Source organism: Phyllostomus hastatus, unplaced genomic scaffold, assembly GCF_019186645.2.
Source record: "Phyllostomus hastatus isolate PE091 unplaced genomic scaffold, TTU_PhHast_1.1 phas_scaffold_501, whole genome shotgun sequence".
Taxonomy (NCBI): Eukaryota; Metazoa; Chordata; class Mammalia; order Chiroptera; family Phyllostomidae; genus Phyllostomus; species Phyllostomus hastatus.
This window is the reverse complement of record NW_025334033.1, coordinates 34,263,646-34,287,327: the sequence shown is the minus strand read 5'-3', so window position 1 is coordinate 34,287,327 and position 23,682 is coordinate 34,263,646. Positions and strand designations below refer to the sequence as shown.

At 42.1% G+C, this 23,682-nt stretch overlaps 1 protein-coding gene and 1 pseudogene across 1 annotated transcript; one reads left to right on the top strand and one right to left on the bottom strand.

The window, feature by feature from the left end:
- Positions 1-4,106: 4,106 nt before the first annotated feature.
- Positions 4,107-12,335, bottom strand: PTGDR (prostaglandin D2 receptor). Its single transcript, XM_045823392.1, has 2 exons — positions 11,221-12,335; positions 4,107-4,650 (listed from the first exon to the last, which is right to left on the bottom strand). Exons 1-2 carry the CDS (start codon positions 12,061-12,063, stop codon positions 4,414-4,416), a joined length of 1,080 nt encoding a protein of 359 aa, XP_045679348.1. The 5' UTR covers positions 12,064-12,335; the 3' UTR covers positions 4,107-4,413.
- LOC123807876 overlaps positions 12,062-23,682 on the top strand; it is a 130,089-nt pseudogene continuing 118,468 nt past the window's right edge.

Here is a 23,682-nt window from a genome sequence, read left to right as displayed (position 1 = left end):
TTTGTGCCCCTACAAATAGAAAGATCATAAGAAGTGGCCCTGTCCTCTGAGCTGGTGCCAGGAAAACAGGGCTGGGACTGCCCTTCAGTCCCCACTCACTTGTTTAGCAGGCACCCTGGTCTAGTGCGCTCAGTGCATGGCTGCATGGGGCCCAGCATACCTGTGCTCACCCAGCTGGTGCCCCACCCTGCCCGTCCACAATCCATGCCACCAGGATGATCTTCCTCCAACTCCATTCTGTAGCACCCTGGCTTCAAAGTCTCCAGTGAGTATCCAGGCCTCATAGAGCTCCAGCCCTTCACCCCTACACCCAATACCCTTTGCCATATGAAACATGCCTTTATTTTCAGCTTTTTTTTTCTAGCCACCTTTGCTCATAATTCCCAAAGTTCTGACAAGGGAGCTACTAACAGAACCCAGACATGCCCCACGCCTTTATGCTTGTGTGGCTTGGCATACACCATTCTTTAGACCAGAAAAGATTTCCTCCATGCCTTTTCCCCTTTGCTTGGTCCCTCCATTTCTATTCATTCTTTTAAAAAATAATTGCCAGGGGGAGGTAGGAGGGGGGAAGATAAAAAATAATTTCATGTAAAAGATATATGGACATGAACCCTGGCTGGTGTGGCTCAGTGGATTGAGTGCTGGCCTGCAAACCAAAGCGTTGCCAGTTTGATTCCCTGTAGGGCACATGCCTGGGTTGTGGGCCAGGTCCCCAGTAGGGGGCATGTGAGAGGCAACCACACATTAATATTTCTCCCTCTCTCTTTCTCCACCCCTTCCCCCTCTAAAAATAAATAAATAAAATCTTAAAAAAATATGGACTTAATATTTTAAAACTTGGAAAATGCAAAGAATTATGTAAAAAATGTCCATAAAAAAGTAACTGTGGTTCACATTTTGACATATTTTTTCAAGGTATATGCACAGGAAATACTGAGATTTCCTGTGCATATATATTTATGGATTATATTCAGTTTGTCTCATGCTTTTTTTTACCTACTGTTACATTGTAAGCTTTCTTTGTATTTTTAATAAATTATTTGAAAAGACTTTACACTTGATCTTAGCCAAAAGGGGAGAAGCAATTGAAAACATTTTTTAAAAGATTTTATTTCTTTCTTTCTAGAGAGGTAAGGGAGGGAGAAAGAGAGAGAGAGAGAGAGAAACATCAGTGTGCGCTTGCTGGGGGCCATGGCCTGCAACCCAGGCATGTGCCCTGATTGGGAAGCGAACCTGCGATGCTTTGGTTCGCAGCCCGTGCTCAATCCACTGAGCTATGCCAGCCAGGGCCGCAATTGAAAATATTTTAATGGCTGCATAATTTTCATATATTTTGGGGTGCGTATATATATATATCCAAAGAGTTTGTTTAATTCTTGTTTTCATCATTTAGATGGTTTCATTTTTTTGTGCTATTATATATAATGCTGCAAAGAAGAGGTTTGTGTGTAACTATGTTAGCCCCTCTGATTATTTTCTGGGAGAGAATGCTAAAGTGGGGTTGCTGAAACACTAGAAAACACTTTTAGGCTCTTGATCTACACTGTCAGGTTGCTGTCAAGACAGGGTGGACACATTTAGAAACTCACCAGGGGAATATTCATGCTGTGCTAACTTAGTAACGGCCTCAGTTTTTGAGAGTCATACCTTCTCTTTTTTGTTTGGTCTTTGAGAATTTGATTTTAATTTTGCAGTTTTATGATTAGGCAGGAAATTTTCCTACACTTATTAACCATACGTATTTCCTCTTATGTAAGTCCTATCTTTATATCTTTTGTCCAGTGTTCAACTGAAGTCAAAATTCTTACTCATTTTAAATACTTAAGAGTCTTCTCCCTGAGAAATTCTGACAGTGCTCCACTCACCCCTGGTCGAAGCCTCTCCTCTTCTAACAGGACTGCGTGCACATTCACTGCTGGGGTTTCTATCCCCCACCATAACTGTTTAGTGCCTGTCTCCCCCACTGTGCACAGGCCAGCTCCGAGTTTGTGTCTTCCTTTCCTCAGCACCCAACCCACTGCCGGGCACAATGTATGTGTCAATTAAGACTTACTTAATGAGCTAATGAATCAATTGGTGAAGATCAGTGAATAGCTGAGTTTTTAACTTACCATGAGTTTCATCAGGATAGCATATCTATATTTTGTGTTAAAGAGAAAGGACCATTAAGTCCTTGGATAAACCTATGTTGACTTGATTGAAGTAATATAAATGCTTGTAAAACAGCCTATTAAGCTGCCAGAGAATGAAATGCTGCTGGAACTATTTATTCAAAAAAGAAAACTAAACCCTTTTTTTGAAGAAAAATAATTACCTCTGCAAAATATTATAAAGTTCTGTTTATTGATTTGTCTGGGACCTTTTCAAATTACCTTGACAATTATCATAACACACCTTCCAAAAGGAGAAGACAAAAAAATATACTTCCTCTGACAATAAAACACATATTTACTTACACATTAAATATACAGATGAAAATTAAACTTTAAAAATGACTGCATTTTTCATCATATCATATTCTCAAATTATAACTCATATATTCCTAATTTGGCCATTTCACAGTGTTGCTATACAAACACACATATCTTAATAAATTTAATTTAAAAAATAGTGTCTAAATATATATATATATATAATTAAAAAAAACAACACACACATACACACACGCGTCCAGGTTAACGCCATCCCTGATGTAAACCTGAGATGAAGATGGGGTTGCTGCTAAGCTGGCAACAGGCAGATACTCTTGTCTTTGAAAGGGATGGCTGAGTGGGGGGTCTCAGGTTTGCTCAAATGTAGCCGGCTTTCCCTTGCAGAGTCTGCGTGTGTCAGGGTGCAAAGGGACTCTGGGCATGCTGCAACCCCGCCAGTGGTCCCCGTCTGTTCTTTCACCAAAGGTAAAAGTTTTCACCTGCATGCTGGGTTTAGAGTCTCTGGTTTGGTTTAACAGCTGCAGCTGTGTTTTCCCCACTTTTTCCTTTTGGTCATAGTGTTGCTAACCTTTGTAAACATTTAAATGTACAATTAAAGTGCTCAGTTGTGCTTCATCTGAGCCCATCCTGCTCCAGTTTTAAATGTGCATAGCTCTCCGGAACCTCAATAAGATCTCACTGTCTCCGTAAAGAGCAGAATGTGGCTGTTAATAGGAAGATGTGAAGGTCATTGCCATCGCCCTCAACAAAGGCTGACTGAGTCCTGGGCGGGCTTTTCCCTGTGCTGAGTTCCCTGCTGCTTCACACAGCCACAGGTAGTAAACACTGCTCTCTGGTTAAATCGCCCATCACTGTCTTCCAGGAAGCATAAACCCTTTTCCCTCAAATCCATTAATCTGGTAAACCTATAAAATGAAGGTGCCAAAAATTGAAACAATATTTTATAACCACTCCCAAATTTTGATACCTACTGATATCTTTGCCTCAATGCATAGGAACCTGGACTTTGAAAGATAAAAATTTATCTTCTCTGGGTGGTGGGCATAGCCACATCATGCCTTATGTCTGCTTATTTACAGCTTTGCCTCTCCCTGTGACTCAGTGACACCTCCTGACCACATCAGGGGAGGCCCACCCACATCCCTGACTTGGCTGTATTTCACACCTCATTTCTCTGAGGGGTGTTTATACTTCAGGCATGCTTAGATCATTTGGCAAAGAAAATTAAATTTTAATAAAACATAAACAAATCAGCTTTCACTAGAATAAGAAGAAATTTTAAGAACACTCATCCTATAATTATAAACAGTCATGTTTCTACTAGATTTAAAAAAAGACCCAGAAGTAGCAAGACCTCTCTAAAACATTAGGGACATCAAGTACAAATGTTGGAACAATGACTAGGGCAATATTCAACTGGCCTGCCTCAGGAGACACAGGGTCATGTTGTGAAAATTTTTAAAACATGCCACACCTGACTATTTAGTCAGTGGAACTGACCTCTTTTCCTTTAGATTGTTTGAAAAAAAAAAGACAGCAGCCAACACAACAATAGCTGTTCAGTGTGAATGAATCAAAATTATACCTATTTTTTTGTCAGATTGGGAAAAAGACATTTTTTGGTGTGCTGCAGAATTTTAGTAATTAGTTTGTGTGCATCATGAGATGAAAAAGATTGAAAATCACCAAATTAATATTGTTGCTTTAAGACTTTTTAACAGCATTTAAAATATATGAAATTTTAGTTGTTTTTAATACCTTGAAATGAAAAAAATGTACCTAAGTGGTTCATGAATATAGAGTGACAATACCTTGCTAAGATATCAAAAACTTTTGAAAATACATTTAGATGTTTTGTTATGGGAGATAACTTTTAAGGATTTACATTGTAAGGATTTTTAAAAAATGTTTGAAAATCATGGTTCTTTGAGAGAAAATGTGATACATTTCTCAGCTTACCAGAGACTGTAAAGCATTGTCACAGACTGGATTCCATGTCATTTTGGCAGGAATTGCTATGCCAATTTCTATACCTCAGAGGCCTGATGAAAATCTTGTGAAAAAACATCCGAAAAACAGAGGTTCTGAAAATGATGAAAATCCAAGGGTCCACAATTGAGATCACAGATATAATACGCAAGGCGCGGAGGTCTTCCACTTCTTCAGAGGTTCCATGCTGGGGGACAGCTTTAAATGCTCCATAGTAAGCACGATACTGTTTTAAAGAAAAAACAATTCACTATAATGTTGAAAGGTTGATGGAAACAATACATTCTCTTACTTCACTTAGGACACATTACTTTTCTGTAAGAACATGGCAGCTTAACTTGGAATACTCATTTTTTGTATAAGCACCTAAGGCTGCTGCAGCAGTTGGGTGCAAGTGAGGGGCCTGGAAGGTGCAGACCTGAGCTGGGAGGCTCAGTGGAAGTGGGGGACTCCTGGGAACCCCCCTGGAAGTCCCTGGAGGCTGTTCTACCTGCTGTGGGCACTGAAGCTTCCAGGTCCCCGTTTGGCCCTGCAGAGGGAGCTGAGGTGGGACTAATTCAGTCCACGGAATCCTTCACAAACAGGGTCACCACTTCCATAAATACTGAGATTATCTTTCCATATTCTCTTCAGTTCTCCTTTTTTTCTTCTACCTGCTTCCCATTCTCTTATTAGCCCAGAAATAAATCACATGTATGGAGACATTAATGAAACAGCAGCTTTTTGTGGACAGGAAGAGACAGGAAATACTCCAATGAAAAGACAAGAGACTTTCAAAAGGACCTGTTCAACTCATGTAAATTACTCTACTTATTCTCCGCGTAGATGGTTACCTTTCTGTGGTCGTCACCCTTTTTCAGGCTAGGGGAAAAAACACGCATGGAAATATAAGCCTACTTACCTATGCCCAGTCACTCCTCTTGTCTAGATCCCCCCTGAAGTCTCTGTGGCCCCCCGCAGAGCCCTGGGAACTGCCTTATCTCATGGCTTTTCCTGCCATCCAGCCAACACTGCTGCCCAGCCCAGCCCTACCACTGCCTCCCACTCCATTGGAGGCCAGCCACTTTTTCTTGATGTGATTATATTCCCTGTGCCTACTGAGAGTCTAAATCCATAATGAGACAAAATGGACCCTAATGGGGCAGAAAATATGCAAACTTAACATTAGTGGGAGGGGATATGAATAAGTACACAGACCAAACTCACTTAGGACAATCAAGAAATATCTGCTGGAGATGTGCTTTCTCATAGTAATTGTTGCCTTACCTTGTTATTCTGTTTTCCACAGAGCACTTCAGCAGGCTCAGCTACTCCCATCTAGTGCACTTAGGAAGACATACCTTAACTGGAAGCGCTCTCCCATTATCATTACTTAATAATACTAATACTAATACTACTACTGATAATCTAATGCCCATGTTCCCAAGCTCTGTTCTAAGAATTTTACTTTAGAAACTTCATTTCTTTTTTTTTTCCACTTTTTTAAAAAAACATGTTATTTATTTTTAGACAGAGAGGAAGGGAGGGAGAGAAGGAGAGAAACATCAATATGTGGTTGCCATTCTCGAGACCCCTGCTGGGCACCTGGCCTGCAACCCAGGCATGCTCGCTGACTGGGAATCAAACTAATGACCCTTTGGTTCACAGGCCAGCACTCAATCCACTGAACCACATCAGCCAGGGCTGGAAATTGCATTTCATCCTCACAAAAATCCCCACAAAAAATGAAGGAAGTACAACCATTGTCTCCGTTTTACAAATGTGGAATTTGATTGTATGCCCCAATCCTACCTCCTTTCAGGGTCAACCTCAAACATTACCCCACTCAGGAAACCCCAGTAAAGTAGTGGCTGAGCATATCAGCTTCAGATTCTGATTCTCTGGGTTACACAGAGTCCTCTTGGCTGTGTGGCTTGGGGCAATTTATTCCACCTCCTCATCTATATAATGGGTATAATTGTACTTATCTTCCAGGATTGTTATGAAATTTAAGATAATATGAGTAAAACCTTTACAATAGGTCCTAGCATATAATGACCACTCAATAATTAGCTATTATTATTTTGTCAGTTAGGAGTGACTCCTTTCCTTCTCTAAACTCCCTTATGGGCCTAATCATTCCCTCCCACTCCAATATGATAGCTTATGTGGCAAGATGTGTGTTTTTTTTTATTTTATATCCCCACAGTGACTTACAGTGTTTTGAATGTGGTAGGTAATAAATACGTGTTTTATGGGTAAATGGATGACAATAAGCTATGTGCATTAGTTGATTTAAAAAGCAAATGTGAATATGAAAAAGCAAATATGAGTTTGTCTTGATATTTGCTCCTTTCTCCTCAAAGTTCAGTGCAGCCAAATGTAATTCTAACTATTTTAAAATACCTGACTAGCTGGGATCCGGATAAGTTCATGGTACTTGTGTAATTAAAACAAATCACTTTATTTTTAAGCAGTTTTTGTCCAAGCCAATCCTATTGTATATTATTAGGTTAATTGTATTTTCAAGTTACCTGATTTGTAATAGAAATGTATTGATCTACATATGGACTTTTAATTTAATGTAATTTATTTATTTTTATATTTTGAGTTTACTAAAAATATGACATTTATGACAGTGATCAAAGTACATATTCTGTTAATTCTTAAAAAATATAAATTTGAACTCAATTTAGGCTCTTGAAAAAAATTCTGTTCACCAATAGTATTATCCAGAATATACTTTATAAACTGCTTCTATTAAAGAGGCTAAGATAATAACATCATAATTTGAACCCGGCAATTTTTAGGAAGGTGGATTTACACAGAGAATCAGTGTGAGTAGAGCGCCCTCTGTTGGAATTAGGAGTCCTCGAGAAAATGTTGCTGTTGCCACCTCTGGAGCCCTCTCCTGTCTGAATATTCCGGTTTTGGAGAGCTCCCTCAATTCTGAAGTCCTCGTCTATCCAGCCCAGCCATCGCAATACTCTGTCCTCTGCTCTAGCCCTTTCAATCCACTTCTGATCCTTTCCCCTGGGCCCATCTTTTGCCTCCCATTCCTTGCATGTCTCTAAACAGCCTCCTTTGGAAGGAGTATCCCACCCATTCTTTATGCATCAAAATGAAACACACACACATGCACAGAGTTATCTCAATACATACAGGGTGTCCCCTAGCACTTCTCTGACTCCATGGACTTTGATATACGCAATTACTTATCTTCTCCTGCCTTCTAGACCGCTCAATTCTTCTATACATGAAGAGATGTATAGATTCAATAGATTCAACTAAACTATACATGAATGTTCTCTCTCATCCACCCCTGCTCATTACCAACCTGCAATACATTGTGGTTTTCTATGGTAAAAGTAATTTTGATGAAAATATGTTATCCACATTGGAGAATGTGGCACGAACTTCCTGTAAAGCTCATCCCATGTTCACTACACTTTCTTCCTACTGTGTCAAATTGGAAATTTGAAAATTAAATCGGGTTAAGTATTGTGCTCTAATTCAGCATTACAGCAAAGTTAATTTTAAAAAATCATACTCCAAAAAACTTCTCACCAGCTTAATGAAATACAATATTTATGCTATGAATAAGGTTTTTTAAAAAAGTTTTTCTCCCCCTCACTAAATCCATTCATTGAAGGGTGAGTTTGAAAGTGTAGAGGTTTCCACTACCCTGTCAGTGTGTCGGTAGGGTCAAAATTATCTTCATAAAAAGACATTCTTTGCCTCTTTAACTTTCACCTTCTCATAGGTGTGCAGTGAGTTCTAGGGAAGTTATCTGATGTGTGATGATATCATCACTGCTGTGGCTAACAGAATGTGTGCTTTTGTATTCTTGTGTTTTCTAGACCTTCCCAAGGTAGTGGTTTAGGAAATACATATGTGCATTTTCAAAGACTGTTCTCAGTACTTCTGTATCCTAAACATGTTTTTCTTCTGTTTTGCCTGACATAATCTCTGTATTTTAATATCATTCACTTAATAATTTTTGAAATCCCAGAGTTTTCCTGACACCTTTGCAAAAATACAAGAATTATATTTGGTTAACATTTGTTTTGCAATAATATTTTTAAAATTTTATTATTTTTAATTTCTTTTTTTAAAGAAGTTATTTTTTTTAAGATTTTATTTATTTTATTTTTAGAGAGGGAAGGGAGGGAGATAGAGAGAGAGAAACATCAATGTGCGGTTGCTGGAGGTTCTGCCCTGCAACCCAGGAATGTATCCTGGCTGGGAATTGAACCTGGGACACTTTGGTTCCCAGCCCGCGCTCAATCCACTGAGCTATGCCAGCCAGGGCTTTTAATTTCTATTATGATAAATACTGATACACAAAATTCACATAAACTAAAGTTCTTTGGGTCCTTAATAATTTTTAATAGTAAAAAGTGGTCCTCAGATTAAAGCAAGTTTGAGAGCCACTGCCTTAGAATACAATGCTATCCTCTGGGGACACCATGTTTCTTCATTTTCTATGTCTCGCGGGCAATAATGATAAATGGAAATAATGATCAATGATAATAGTGACACTAATTTTTTAGGTCAAGTACCTGGCTAGGATATTACATATATATACATTTTTTTCATTCAGATCTTTACAACTGTCTTACAGAGCAAGTATGATTACCCTCATCTGAGAGAAATTGTGGTTACAAAAGGTAAATAAGCTGCGATTGTAGCTGGTAAGTGATGCAGCAGGAGTCAAAACCAGGTCTTATGCTGACTCCCTTGTCTTTCCAGTAAACAAGTTTCTGTGGAGAATGCTGCCTGCATTCCACCTCCTTGGAACTTCACATGGTTTTTAGGAAATCATTTGCAAACCCATTATTTCCTCCAATTCTCACAATCCTGTCTGAGTTATTTACTCCCCTTAGAGATGTGTCCCAATGCAATACTCTTTCTACTGTATTATGCTTCTTCATGCATTGTTCTTCCTAAAGCATTCAAACTCAGGACTCAGGACCCCGCAGTCGGCCATTGTCTGCTTGGGTCACAGCACAAGTCGGTCAGGCCATCGCTTCAGAGCCGGGGTCTGCAAACATGGTCTCGAAAGGCCTGGGCAGTAAATGCTTCCCATTTTACTAGCTAAGAAGCAAAAAGTGAATGTTTGGTGGATACTTTCACGAGGAGAAAAACACAGTTCCACAACTTTTATTGATGAAATTCAAAATGTAATAATAATAATGGGGTTTTTTTTTGGTAATACATGTGTACTAAGGAGAAGAATAAAATTCTTTTTTTCCCCTTGGAATAATATTTGGCTTAATTGGGGTTCGTAGTTTGTGTGTCTATTATCAAATTGAATGCACATGTTTGTTTGTAAAAGCTGCTCTTTATTCCGTGACTGTTTTTACAGCAGGCAGGATGGGCTTGGCCTGCGGGCTGCAGCTGGCCAGCTCCTGCTTCAGAGTGTGGTTCTCCAGATGGGATCTCTTGATCAGCAGCTTCCCCCTCATCTGGGGACTTGTTAAGGATGAGAATTCTTCAAAAAGTACCTGAATTGGAAACTCTGGGGAATGGGGCACAGCCATCTATGTTTTTAAAAGTCCTGCTGATGATTCTGAGTGTAGTAAAATTTGAGAACCACTACTAAATAGCTATACCTATATCCATATCTATTTATATAGATATAGATTTACTTCTTTATTTTTGGGAGCTCTGATGCTAACTCTGCATGATGAAGGTGCAGACAACCCCACCACGACCACCACATTAAAGACTTCATTCAATGGAAAGTCACATTATATTTCACTTGCATCCACCCTTGAAAGTAATATCCAAAATTGCTACATTGCCATAAGAAACTTAGCTTTCCTATTCACAGAAGTCTCAAGACTCCAAAGACCTTGAATTGGCAATGCATTTGTTTAAACGTTCTCATGTTGAACAAGTACGGGGTGGGGGGGAGGGAGAGGTGTAATATTGAAAAAGTTTTCTCCAGCCTCAGCCACACTGGTAGGTGTCTTGATGGGGACTGCAGGAGGAAATATTTTCCCAAGGACGAGGTAATTCAATCTCCACAACCATCCTTATTAGTACATTGAAACCCCAGATAATGGCTTCCATGTCACCTCACTTGCCAAGTCAGAAACAAAACCAACCTGTCGAGGCAGGTTATCAAAACACCTGTGGCTGAATCGTACTTCCACACCTGTCTGTCCAAACAGCCTCCCCGCCTCTGTGCCTCTCCGCCTCTGTCACCACCACTGTCCTCGGCAGCAGCACCAGAAACAGCATCCAGACTCCTCAAAATTTACGTAGGAGTTTCGGAAAAACTAAACTTATGCTTTTAGTCACTCACCTCTGCAAACCACCTTCCGGCAGGTTCACACCTTCCCTCATTCCCTTTTCATGCCAAAATGTGGGAGAACTCCCAGATTCCATTCGACTATTTCTGACATCACTAAAATAAAACATTAACTAATCATAGAGAAGTAGGAGAGGACTCTTTTTGCCAAGGAGAAACCAAGTTCTGTTCCTGAAGGTTCTGAATCGCAAAAGTAACTCCTATTTCGCAGAGGGAAGCAGAGAGGAGGGGGTCGTGCCAACTGGACAGGTTTCGCGGGACTACGGTATACGGTCGGACTCGGTTTTTCCCTTGCTTTCTTTGACTTTCCCTCTTCTTTCTCAACAAATTGGGTTTTACCTCCTGGGGCTGAGGAGGGAGGGAACCTGATGTGGGGAGCGCAGCAACAAACCCTCCTGGCCCTGGGCGCTGCGTCTCTTGCACCACTTCCAAAACGCTCCACCCATCCTGCCCCGCACCCGCTCCAGTCCCCCGCAGCCTTGACAAGGAGAGACTCACAGTTAAAGGCAGGGAGCACATGGTGAAGAGCACGGTCATGAGGGCCAGCAGCAGGAGGTGATCCAGCTCCTCCAGGGGCGGCGGGGACGCCTCCCTTTTGCCGGCGCTGAGTTCCACGTGATCCCTGGCGACCGAGCGCTGGCGCTGCAGCCGCCGGTGCATCGCGTAGAGGTTGCGCATGGCGCTCAGGTTGCACAGCACAATGGCGAGGACCAGCAGCGCCAGGATGCTGGCATACAGCACTGAGTAGCCCAGCACCGACGGCGAGCGCTCCTCGTGGGCCATCTGGATGAAGCACCAAGTGCCGGGGCAGTACTGTACGAACTTTCCGAAGCCTGCGAAGGGCAGCGCGCAGAAAGCCAAGGAGAAGGTGCTCACGACGGGGGCCACCAGCACCCCCCGGCGGAGGGTGATGTACTGTCGGTAGAAGAAGGGGTGTCCCAGGGATAGCCAACACTCCAGGGCCATGGCCAGGAGCTGCAGCGTCGAGGCGAGGCCGAAGAAAGACATACTAAAGGCGAAGGCTTGGCACAGAGAGTTGCCAGGCGTGGACACCAGTCCCCACAGGCTCCGGTTCTGCGCGTAGGCTGCCAGCACGACGGGGCTCAAGAGGCACTTGCCAAGCAAGTCGGTGATGGTCAGGCCACACACAAGCACATAGAAGACCGAAGGCGCCTGGCGCGGCGAGCGCAGCGGGCACGACCCCAGCCCCGAGCGCGCCAGCAGCCCCAGGGCCAGCAGGTTGCCCAGGAGGCCCGCGCTGAAGAGCACCCAGCCCATCGTCGCCGAGTGATCTTTCTCCACCGAAGTGGTGTTTTGGCAGCGGTAGAACGTCGGCTTCATGGTGGGCAGCGCGGCGGGCCAGAGTCGGGGCTGTGGGAGGGCCAGGGCTCCGGCGTCCCGGTGCCCGAGAAGACCCCCACCACTCCGGGTGCGCCTCGGGAGGAGAGGCTGTGTCACAGAGGAAGCTCCGCGGGCCACCGGGTTCCCCGACTGCAGGCACCTCCTATCTAACTCTCGGGTCACACCCCTCCCCGAGGGGCGGGACGGGTGGCCCGCTGTGCACCCGGCGCTGGCAGAGCGGAGCACGGAGCAACCGCAGCCAAGCGAAGAGCCTGGCCTTCACTCTTGGGGTCCTGACCAAGTACCCCCGGCCAGTTCTTTCAGCAAGGCAAGAGGATGACTAAAATGGAGGGGAAATTAAGCAGCAGCAGCTACTAGGGAGGAGGGATGTGGGCGGCGGCGGCGGCCCAGAAGAACGCTGAAGGTGAAGGCAGGGGAGAGGCTGAGAAGGGGCTACCACTTAGTGTTTGAATTGGTGGGTTAAGGAGGGGTGGGTAACATTTGCATAACACTTAAGCCTTAGCTCGAATTCTCTTATAGATCCGTGTCCCAATGAACGTTGATCTTCATTGCACAGGTGAGGAAACTGAGTCTTTGGGAGGTTAAGTGATCCGCCCAAGGTAACCAAGCTAATAAGCGGCAAAGCTAGACCTAGAACACTGATCTTCTACTGAAAGAGTTCATCTGTCTTGGCTTCTCCTCCCAAGAGTTTGGCCAGACTTGGGCAAGTGGCTGCAGGGAATATCAAGGGAGATGTTCGCCCTGGGTACCATGCATCGCAGTGGTTGTGTAGATATGGTGGGAAGAGTATGGTTAAGAGCATTGATGCTGTCATAAGATAGACTTGAGTTCAAGTCTTAGTTCTGCCACTCACTGCCTGTGTGACCCTGAGGGACTTAACCTCTCAAGAAGTAATATCTAGCCAGCCTGCGTGGCTCTTTTGTGACATAGGGATAACATGGAAAGTGCAGACACATAAGACTTGCTTGGCACAATGCAATTGTGAGGATGTTTTAGCAAGGCTGTTTTAGTAGCTGCTATTTAACTGCAGCTTTTAGCTTGGATTTTTGAAACTGGAAAATAGGAGACTTGATACAGAGCTTCCTCACTCTGGTTTGTGATTACTAGACAACCTTTTTTCCCTTTTGGCCTTCGACTTGGCTGCCTCATAGAGGGAAGGGAGTTTAATGTGATAACTGTAATTTATTTCTTTAGTTATTTCACTTGATACTCTGGGAAAGAAACTAGTTTTGTGTGTGAGTGGGATAACTGGGGCTGTATAGTACATGATCAAGTAGATAATGCCTTGGCTTGAAGAAGCTAATTTTGAGGCTCAGTGCCTGTTCTGATAGGACAGACTCAGGGAGAGAGCAAGACCCTTGAGCTTTGGAGGTGAAAGCTTAAGGGTGGTCAGGGAGGCTGCCTCCAGATGGAAAGCCTGGCCAGTAATTCTAGCCATGGGGTGGAGACAAAGAGTCCAAACTTTGAAATTAGATAGTTCTGAACTTGACCACTAGCTGTGTGACCTGACTCAGTCCCTCCATTTGTTTCCTCATAGATAGGAAATGGGACTTAAGCTGACCTCATTGTGTAATTGTGAAGTTTAGAAAGTGCAAAGCATTTGACATAGTAATAATAATAATAAGAGTGAACGTTTATAGGCCCTTCTATATGCTGGGTATTCTCTAATCCTTTCTCACCTATTCACTCAATTAATAGAAAGCTTTCCACACAGTTAGTGCCCTTGTCTTCCATTGTTTCTCTCCCATCCCCACCTTTCGCTGCTCCCTCCAGCCCCTAAGGAATAATATGGATTTAGAAGAGCCTTACTTGAGCTGATGAAGTAAAAGAAAGAGAAGGTCCTATAACCAAAAGGCACAAGAATGTGATGCAATCTGAGATCTCCTCACCAGATGTACACACACACACACTCACAGCTTAAACCAACCACAGGGTGTTCGGAGTTCCCTGAAATACCACTGTAGTACCCAGAGGAGGCCCAATGACTGGAGGTTAAGAATCCTCCTCTAAGGACATTGTAAGTGGTGTTCTCTGAAGTGTACCCACTCCAGTTCTCTGCAGCCTTATTTTTCTGTTACAGCTGCCTCCTCTCCCATCCTCCTTCCAAAAGCAATGAACAGGGAGAGAGGAGCCCAGGACTGTAAATAACCTTTTCCAAATCACTCCAAAATGTGACTGAAGGGCCAGCTGTGGATCCCTGATACACACACACACACACACACACACACACACACACACACACAACACATATATATATACATGTCGATGGTTTGGAATGGGTACAATTCAGGAAACCACATGCTTCCTCTTGGGCATCATAGCTGGCCTTTACCATGGGTTTCCGGCTACTCTGCTGCTTGCTTTGCTCTTGTTCACCATGTCCTGTCTTCAGGCTTAAGTTTGGAGTCTCCTGTCCCTCCTCCTAAGAAATGTTATTTTACAACTTCACTGTTCAGCCAAGAAATATATCATTTGTTCAAGTGTGTTTTGAGCTCTTACTTTGTGCCAGGCCTGGGGTGAGAAGAATGGGCACTGAGGAGTATACAGCAAATAAGGGAAGGCAAATGACATGTTATAGGGCTTTTACATGGTTACACATTTTATATCAGCTTTCAGAGTAACAAGGCTAAGTTTTTTTCTAAGAGGGAAATATTTTTTAAAAATTGAGATGGCAAAAATGTGGAATAATATTTCCCCCTTTCCTCTATTTATATTTTGCTTTTAAATTTTTTAAAAGTTACAGTTGATATTCAATATTGTATTAGTTTCAGGTGTACAGCACGGTGGTTAGAACGTGACATAACTTCTGAGGCAATTTCCCCTGATAAGGCTGGCACCCATCTGCCACCATATCTCGTTGTTACTAGGTGATATAGTATATTTCCCTGTGTTGTACCTCATGATTATTTTATAACTGCCAACTTGTATTTCTTGATCTCTTTACCTTTTCCTCTCAGCCCCTAACTCTTCTCCATCAGTTTGTTCTCTGGATCTGTGAGTTTGTTTCCATTCTGTTTAGTTGTTCATTGTCTTTTAGATTCCACACATGAATGAAATCATATGGTGTTTGTCTCTGTCTGATGCTATCATTCACCATCATACCCTCTAAGTCCATCTATGTTGTTGCATATGGTAAAATTTCACTCTTTTTTATGGCCAAGTAATATTTCATTGTATGCAAAGCCCAGCAGAAATAACACCATTCAGTGTGGTTGGTAGGGTACACGAATATCTTACACGAGATGGGCAGCAATTTGAAAATTTCACCTAAAATGTCATATGCTGTGCTTGAGCATGTTATTGTTATGTTATAGAATTACATGCTTATGATTTTGTAATATAAGAATTGGTCTAGATTACCATCTCATAAAAAGGGGTGTTATTTGTGCCAGACCCTGTATATTTGCCACATCTTCTTTACCCATTTGTCTACCAATGGACACTTAGGTTGCCTCCTTATCTCGATCATTGTGAATAATGCTGCACAGTGAACATGGGGGTGCATACATATTTTCAAATTAGTGTTTTGGATTTCTTCAGATAAATACCCAGAAGTAGAATTGTTGGGTTCATATAGTTAAGAGGGAAGTTTTAGTGAAATATGTTGGGCCCAGATACGTGGTAATATTATCTTCATTATCTGCAGAGCTGTACAAGGCTGCTTAATTCAGTTATGAGACAAATCTTCTGGCATAATGTGAACAGACAAATTTGAATATATAATTATATTGTGATTTTGTAAATGCAAAAACCTGATTCTTGCTGTATAGGGTCTCTCAATTTTTTGTTCAGCAAGAAATTCCATTCTAGGACAACTGTGATTGAACAATAAAAAATAAATACCTTTTAAAAAAAGAAATTCCATTCTGATATCTTTTGCTGTCAAAGTGAGAGAGATTAAGTCTTCCAGAGATTCTGGGGAGTGCGTGTGTCTTGGCCAACCTCATCTGACACTTCTGTTTCCATGTGCAAACCAGATCACAATCTCTATATGTTTAGGAATTGGAAAGAACATACTGTCACTTTAGCTTTGTGATAGTTTAAACTGTAAATTTCAGCATGAAGTTTTAAAAATATCTATGGATGGCCCTGGCCTGATGGTTCTGTTGGTTGGAGCATTGTCTGTAAACCAAAAGGCTATGGGATCTATTTTCAGCCAGGCCACATGCCCAGGTTGCAGGTTTGGTCCCTAGTCAGGGTGCATATGAGAGGCAATTGATTGATGTTTGTCTCTCACACTGATGTTTCTCTCCCTCACTCTGTCCTTTCCCCTTTCTCTAAAATCAATAAGCATGTCCTCAGGTGAGTATTAAATATAAATATATATACAAAATCTGTCCAGAAAATATCTAGCCATGTGCTATGAAAAATGGAGTCACTTAATGAAGAAGAAACAAGATACAAGAAAGGACAATGACACTTTGGTCCCCTTCAAAGTAGGCACTTGGGACTTCACACAGTTGTCCCAACATCTCTTCTACTCTTCAAAATACTGCAAAATCCTTTGTTGGAATCTGCCCCATTGTAGTGTCTTGAATTTCATTGACAGTCTGAAGTCTCTTCCCTTTCAAAGGTGATTTTAGTTTTGGAAAAAGCCAGAAATCACAGGGCCCCAAATCTGGGTGGTAGCAGGGTTGAGTTATCTGGGTGATTTGATGTTTCACCAAAAAACTCTGCACAAAACGTGATGAATGAGTGGGTGTGTTGTGATGAAGCTGCCAATCACCAGTTGCCCATAGCTGTGGCCATTTTCCTTGTATTGCATCTCTCAACCAATGAAGAACCTTGATGTAGTCCTCCTTATTAATTGTTTGGCCTGGAGGGGTGAACTTGTGGTGAACAACACCTTCCCAATCAAAAAACACAGTTAACATGGTCTTGATCTTGCTGAGACTTTGCTGCACTTTCTTCAGGTGTGAAGAACCAGGTGACTTCCATTGGGATAACTGGGCCTTTGTTTCTGGATCATAGCCATAGGCCTATGATTCATCTCATTTCTTGAGGAAATTTGGTTCATTGGTAGTAGTTTGAATCAAGTCATTAGGAACTGCAGCATGATGTTCCTTCTGCTCTGGTAGCAGAAGCCACAGAAAGAATTTTGCCACAACATGTTTTATACCAAGATCCTGCATCAAAATTTCAAACACAATAGTTTTAGAATCCCCAGATCAGCTTCTAGTTCTTGCACTGTCTGTTGCCAATCTTTGTTGATTGCAGCCTGTACATGTTCAGCATTCTCAGGTGCTGTGCTTGTTGCAGGCTTCCAGAATGTGGATCATCTTTGAAGCATTTGTGACCATCTTTGAAGCATTTGTGCCATACTTTTATTTGCACTGCACTTATTGCATCGTCCCCAAAGACCTTCTGACTCATCTGAATAGTTTCTGTAGAGAAATGTTCAAACTTAATGCAAAATTTGATGCAGATTTGTTGCCCTACTTGCTCAGTCATTTTGAATGCAATGGCCACACAGTACACATGGTCACTCAATGGTGTCTACCGCCCCCACTGACTAGTACAGCGAAGTCTTAATTGTTCACACATCCACGTTTCAATCCACTCTCCTTGGCTGTCAGGTTACACTGATGTCATGCAAACCATTCTCGTTATATTAACAATGGCTGAATGTTTTCCAGGCAGACCTCATATATTAAAAAACATATAAAAATATATCATATATATAAAATATATATATGTATATATATTATATACACACAAGAGGTCTGTACTAGTCAGTACAGACCCCTTTAGTCAGTGAGGGGTAGCAGTGGTAGACGCTGCTGAGTGAGCATGTGTACTGTGTGGCTGTCACATTCAAAATGACTGAGTAGAGCAAGAAATCTACATCAAATTTTGCATTAAGCTTGAACATTCCTCCACGGAAACTAATAGGATGATTCAGAAGTCCACAGCTTTGGTCAGCTGGTGATTGGCAGCTCCATCACAACAATGCACCCACTTACACATCACATCTTGTGCAGAGGTTTTTGGCTAAACATCAAATCACCCAGGTGACTCAGCCCTGCTATAGCCCAGATTTGCCACCATGTAACTTCTGGCTTTTCTCAAAACTATAATTATCTTTGAAAGGGAAGATATTTCAGACCATTGATGAGATTCAAGAAATGCAATGGGGCAGCTGATGGCTATTGAGAGAACTGTGTGAGGTCCCAAGGTACCTACTTTGAAGGGAACTGAGGCATCTTACCCTATAAACAATGTTTCTTGTGTCTTGTATCTTTAATAAATGTCTCTATTTTTCCTATTACATGGCTGGATACCTTCTGGATAGACCATATATGTTTTATATATATATTTTAGGGGCATGTGTGTATGGGAGGTTACTGGGGAGTAAATAAATGGCAGAGGAATACATTGGTTAATCCAATTTATAGGTTGTGACTGTTCACTGATGACAGATTTTCTAGCAGTTTGCTTGTGGTTCTACGTGAAGTTATGCTGGTTGAGAGATGAAATACAAGGAAAATAGCAACACATTGGCAGGTATGGCCAATTTGTTCTCTGTGAAGCAGACTCTGAGATGGGGATTAGCCCATAGGATATTTATTATGCAGTACTTTTTGGGATTAACACCTGTGAAAAGGAAGGGACAGAAGCAGGACTGGAGGGAGGAAGAAGTTGGGCTATGACACAGTTTTATTCAAAGGCCTTTGCTAGCCTGACTAGAAGCTCAGAAGCTGAAAGAGGCCCTCACAGTTGTCCTTAGTGGGGCGTGATGGCCTTTACACCCCTGGGTGGGCCAGACTTGGGGGATGAGGAACAGGAAAGGGCACATGACTTTGGGTGCAGTAATTCTTTTCAAACAAGGTGGTACTTGGAGGGGCTGACAGTGAAGGCCCCTGTACCAGCAGTTGGAGTAGTAATTTCTTCAGCCCTGAAAGGGATCTGGGTGGTGCAGTACAGTGTCCCCTACCAGGACAGTGCTGGTGGGCATCCCATCTGAGACCCAGAGCAGTGAGCTCTTCAATTTCACCTGTACTTGCTTACCTCAGGTTTAAAGGAGCCTTCCCAAACACCTTTCTGCTGACCCCAGGCATGTAGGCCAATGTCTAGGTCACAGCTTTCCAATCCTCTTTTTTTTTATTAATACCCTTTTTGATGTAGCTTTCCTCAGCATAGTCTTGGATTTTTATTTCATCTCTGCTCACTCAACAGATTCTTCCCAGAAGTTGCTCACCCTCATCCCCAAACCTAAGCAACCCACTCTCTTGAGTGCTCTCAAATGAATTATTATTATTACTATTAATAATATTGGAGAAAGAGGAGGAGAAGCTGATTCACATGTTTATGTGATTACTTTGAATTTAAATACAGATAAATGTCTTTCTATCAGAGAGTAATCTAAGCTGAATGAAGGGGAATCCACAGGCATGCCACTTTTAACCAGTGGATCGAGAGTAGGCAGTAAACATCAGTGTTCATGGTATAGGAATGCTGGGAAGGGCTTTGATTTGGGGTCTACAGAGTGAATTAGACTAATGGGAGGATTGTCGATCTGACCAGTGAGACACTGTGATTTCTGTATGTCTTCAAACCTCATCTGTACTTTTTGTTGTGCTTAGCAAAAATATTATGTTGACAACAACCAATGTGACTCAAATTTTGCAATTTTGGCTGTCTTTGGGGATTTAAAATACAAATTCATGTTACAGCTTAACTCATCTATTTCTTTTTCTCAGTATTTTTCAAATTTCACTTTTCAAAGCTGTAAAGACTTGTAAGTCTAATTGTGATCGATAATGGTTCTTATTATGGCAGAATGCAAATTAACTCATGGTTTGGGACAAGAAGAAGAAGAAAAACATATTGAGTAATAAGTTTCTTATGGCAGAGAGTGAAGGAGAAATGCTGACTGCTGCCTTAAAGACTGATTCCACCCTAGAATGAGCCCAGTTAGGGAGCCATGGCCATGGCCTGTTCTAGGCAGGTCTGCTGATTTGGCTGGGCCAGAATTCATTAGTGAATGGCTTAGCTGTGGGGGAGAGACTGGCTATTTGCCTGCCAAACCTATTTTCTCCTCTTGGGCTGTCATATAAACTACATTTTTTTTTGCCTCCCTTGCAGTTATGTGTCAACATATAGCTCAGTTCTAGCCTCCCACATGCTCTCTTTCATACCCTTTTCCCATCTGCTAGCTCAGTGTAGAGGACTTTGAGGTTCTAGAAAAGGATGAGCCAATATATGGAAGGAACCTGGGTCCCAGAATGACCATGTGTTGGGGACCACCCTGCCTGATCTCAGGAAGCTGTAATCCCCTGTGACTTAGGTTGAGTAAAAGATCTCCAGACCAAGAGCCACTAAGGAGACAAAACTTATTCCCCTGGCATGGATGCTGCCTGTTCTGTGCCTGACCTCCTAGGCTTGATCAGTTAGCCAATGACAGGTAAGGTTTCCCACGGAGGGACTTACCTAAGACAGGCACAATCATGAGGAGGCCTCAGGGAAGAAATTTGGGACTGTGGAAATGAAGGGGTGATGGACATCAACCCCTGCCCCCTTGGCTTTGTCAAAGCCTGAGTCCTTGTTCTTAGAAGTGAGTAATCCAAGTCTCCTGGCTGCCTTTGTCTCCTCTGCCTGACTCAGGCCTGCGGAAATAGCAGGGGTGGTGCAGCCCAGACCAGAGACGGCGGACCCCCGGGGTAATCAGGCCTGGGATATAAAATATGCAAGATCCTGCGAGATCTGTTTGCTGGAGGATGTTATTAGATTAGAATTTGAAGACACAGACAGGAAACCAAAACTAGCCCTTTGAGCCCTGTAGTCCTTTCAAATGATAAAACTCCAAACTTTGCCCAGAATCCCAGCAGGAGTTCTGTCTGCACCTTTGAAAGTCACCTATTTATTTTTATCTTTTCTGCCAGACTGTGAATCTACAAACTAAATCTGTATTCTTAATAAAAACCTGCTTGGGAATGGAAACGGGAAGCTCCCTACTAGAGAGAGTGGCCGTTTCGTCCCTACTTCCCCACAGGACCTGGTTGTCTCTGTGTATGTTTTTCTCATGTTTTGACGAGCCATCTGCAGCGTTCCTTGATCACTGTAGGCTGGTGAGCACGTGTCAACCATGCAGAAGGCTTGGAACATACATTTTAGATGTTATGTCAGGGGGAAAAAACAATTGTCTAAGCTGATGGGAATTTAGAATATTTCTGTTAAAGCAGCTGTCATTAACCTAAAGAATACAAGCATGTCAGCCTGCATTTCCTAAGGCCATCTGTACTGCAAGAAAGGTTGGGAAACATTGCCACTTAGTTGGACACATTACCACTTGGAATAAAATTGGAGTTGTGTTGGTAAGAAGTCTCTCCTCCATAGTCTATAATAGTACAGATATTGCAAAGTGATCAAGGAAATGAGGGCTGATAAAGGAACATTGAATTTGATAACTAGGAAGTCACTGATGACCTTTGAGAGCTCAGAGTAGAGAGATTATCAGATTGCAAAGGATGAAGGAGTGCGTGGGACATGAGTCACTGGAACCAGCAATTACTTTGGCTGTGAAAGGAAAGGAAAAATTAAAAGTTTGAGGGAGCAGAAGGGTGAAACAAAGACATTTTCAGACTGGGGAAAAATTATTCATATTTTGAGAGGTGACAAAGAAATACCAGAGGAAAAAAAAAGAGAGTAAAGGTGCTGGAGAAAGAAGAGATGGCTGAAGGAGGAAGGCTCAAAGATAGTGGGATGGAACCTGGCTGGGTAGCTCAGTTGGTTGTAGTATCATCTAGTACACCAAAAGGTTATGGGTTCGATCCCTGGTCAGGGCACATACCAGGGTTGTGTATTTGGACCCTGGTCTGGGCGTATACCAGAGGAAACTGATTGATGTTTCTCTTTTACATCAATGTTTCTCTCTCCCTTTCTCTCTCTCTAAAATCAATAACCATTTCCTTGGGTGACAACTAAATGATACATATTGGGATGGGGCATAGTGGTGAAATAGAAATGAGCCATAGAAAAAAAAAGATCTTCCCCCATGACAGGAGTTAAGAACACAGAGATATTTTGAGGTGAAAAGTTAGGAATATGATAGGGCTGACCCCAAATAGCCTCACTGGTGTTCATTCACCTAATATCCCTGGAGACAGAGCTGTGAACATGAAAGATATGCTTCCTGCCTTCATAGAATGGGGAGATATGATCATTGAGCAAACAATTAAAATTAAGCAAGAATAGCAAAGTGGTGAATTTGTTTTGAAAGTAAGGAATGTCAAGGGTATGAAGAATTAGAAGAAAGGAGCAGCCAATGTGGGGAAGGCCCTAAGGCTCCACTAGGACGTGATCGGGTGGTAGTGGTGCTGATGGTTTCCAGACAACAGTGAGAGCACAGCTCAAGTTGGCATGAATTCATAGTGGGCCCCTCAGCATAGTTTGCTGCTTTCTCAGCATCCACACTCTGGGACCCCAAAGCAGAAATGGAAAGAAAGCATGATTTCTAGGCAGAAATTAAAGAAAACACTTGAGTCAGTCCAGGGAGAATAGTCTCTAATGTTAAATGTAGTAAATTTTGAAAAAATCCAAACAAGTGAACATTCAATGCAATAGACTTTAAAAGCCAGTAGTATTGTTATTTTTGTCAGTTAAAGAGAAAAAAACCCTAATAGGAATAAACCACACTTTAGTATTTAGTGAACATTAATTTTTATCTTATGTGAGTTAATTTGAGTATTAAGGGATGTACATTAAGGAATTCTTAACTTCTTCAGCTTGGTTTGGAAAAAGTTAATGATTTTAAATTGAATTCCCATAGTTACTATGTTAGAGACTAACTTCTCACTAACCCAGTTTCCTCTTTTCCCCTCCGGGCTCACAGCTAGATAACATTTCTCAGACCCCTTCAAATCTGGCTATGGCTGTTGACTGAGTTCTGGCCCATGGCATGCAGGTGGAAGTGAAGTGTGCCAATTGCAGACTCAGCCTATGAAAACTAGCCATTTATGATCATCCAATTACTTCTTTCTTCTTCTGGCTAAATGCAACCACCCAGCAGAGGAGCCCAAGGGATTGAAGGGGACAATGGTTCCTGAATTCCATATGGAAAGCTGCCCGCTGAAAACTCAACTGAACTCTACATAGTACAAAGTAAACTATTGTGTAAGGACTCTGAGATTCTGAAGTTTATTTGTTGTAACATCCAGCTGGCATTTCTTCTCCTGACTAATCAATTTATTAATCAGATAGGAAGTAGTCTTACTTAATAATCATGCAGTTATCTAGTCTGAAGTACAGTAAGCCCTTTCCAATTTCAATTTCTTTATACATACTTTAGTAGATACTAATTCTTACTTTACTTCTCAGTATCTTTCCTACAACTATGAAAATTTAGATACTGTGTATGGGGGTTTCAAGTCACTAACATTGAAGGTTAAGGGAGACATTGCGAGAAGAAAAACAGGGTGAAGTGTATGACAGCTCATTGGGAAGAGAGGCCTCTGGAATGCAGCCACCAGAAAGGAATAGGACTTGAAGCAGTCTTCCTGAGTCTCGTGCCTGAATTCCCAAAACCCGACAGCCGAGCTGCCTGAGCAGTGGGGTGCTGATACATGCTGGAGGGGAGTTTTCAGGGCAGTGCCAAGTTTT

Coding starts and splice junctions, on each gene's coding strand:
- PTGDR (XM_045823392.1), bottom strand. CDS start 12,063: ATGAAGCCGACGTTCTACCGCTGCCAAAACACCACTTCGGTGGAGAAA. Junction 4,651..11,220: donor TGTGCTCCCTGCCTTTAACT/GTGAGTCTCTCC, acceptor TCTTTAAAACAG/TATCGTGCTTACTATGGAGC.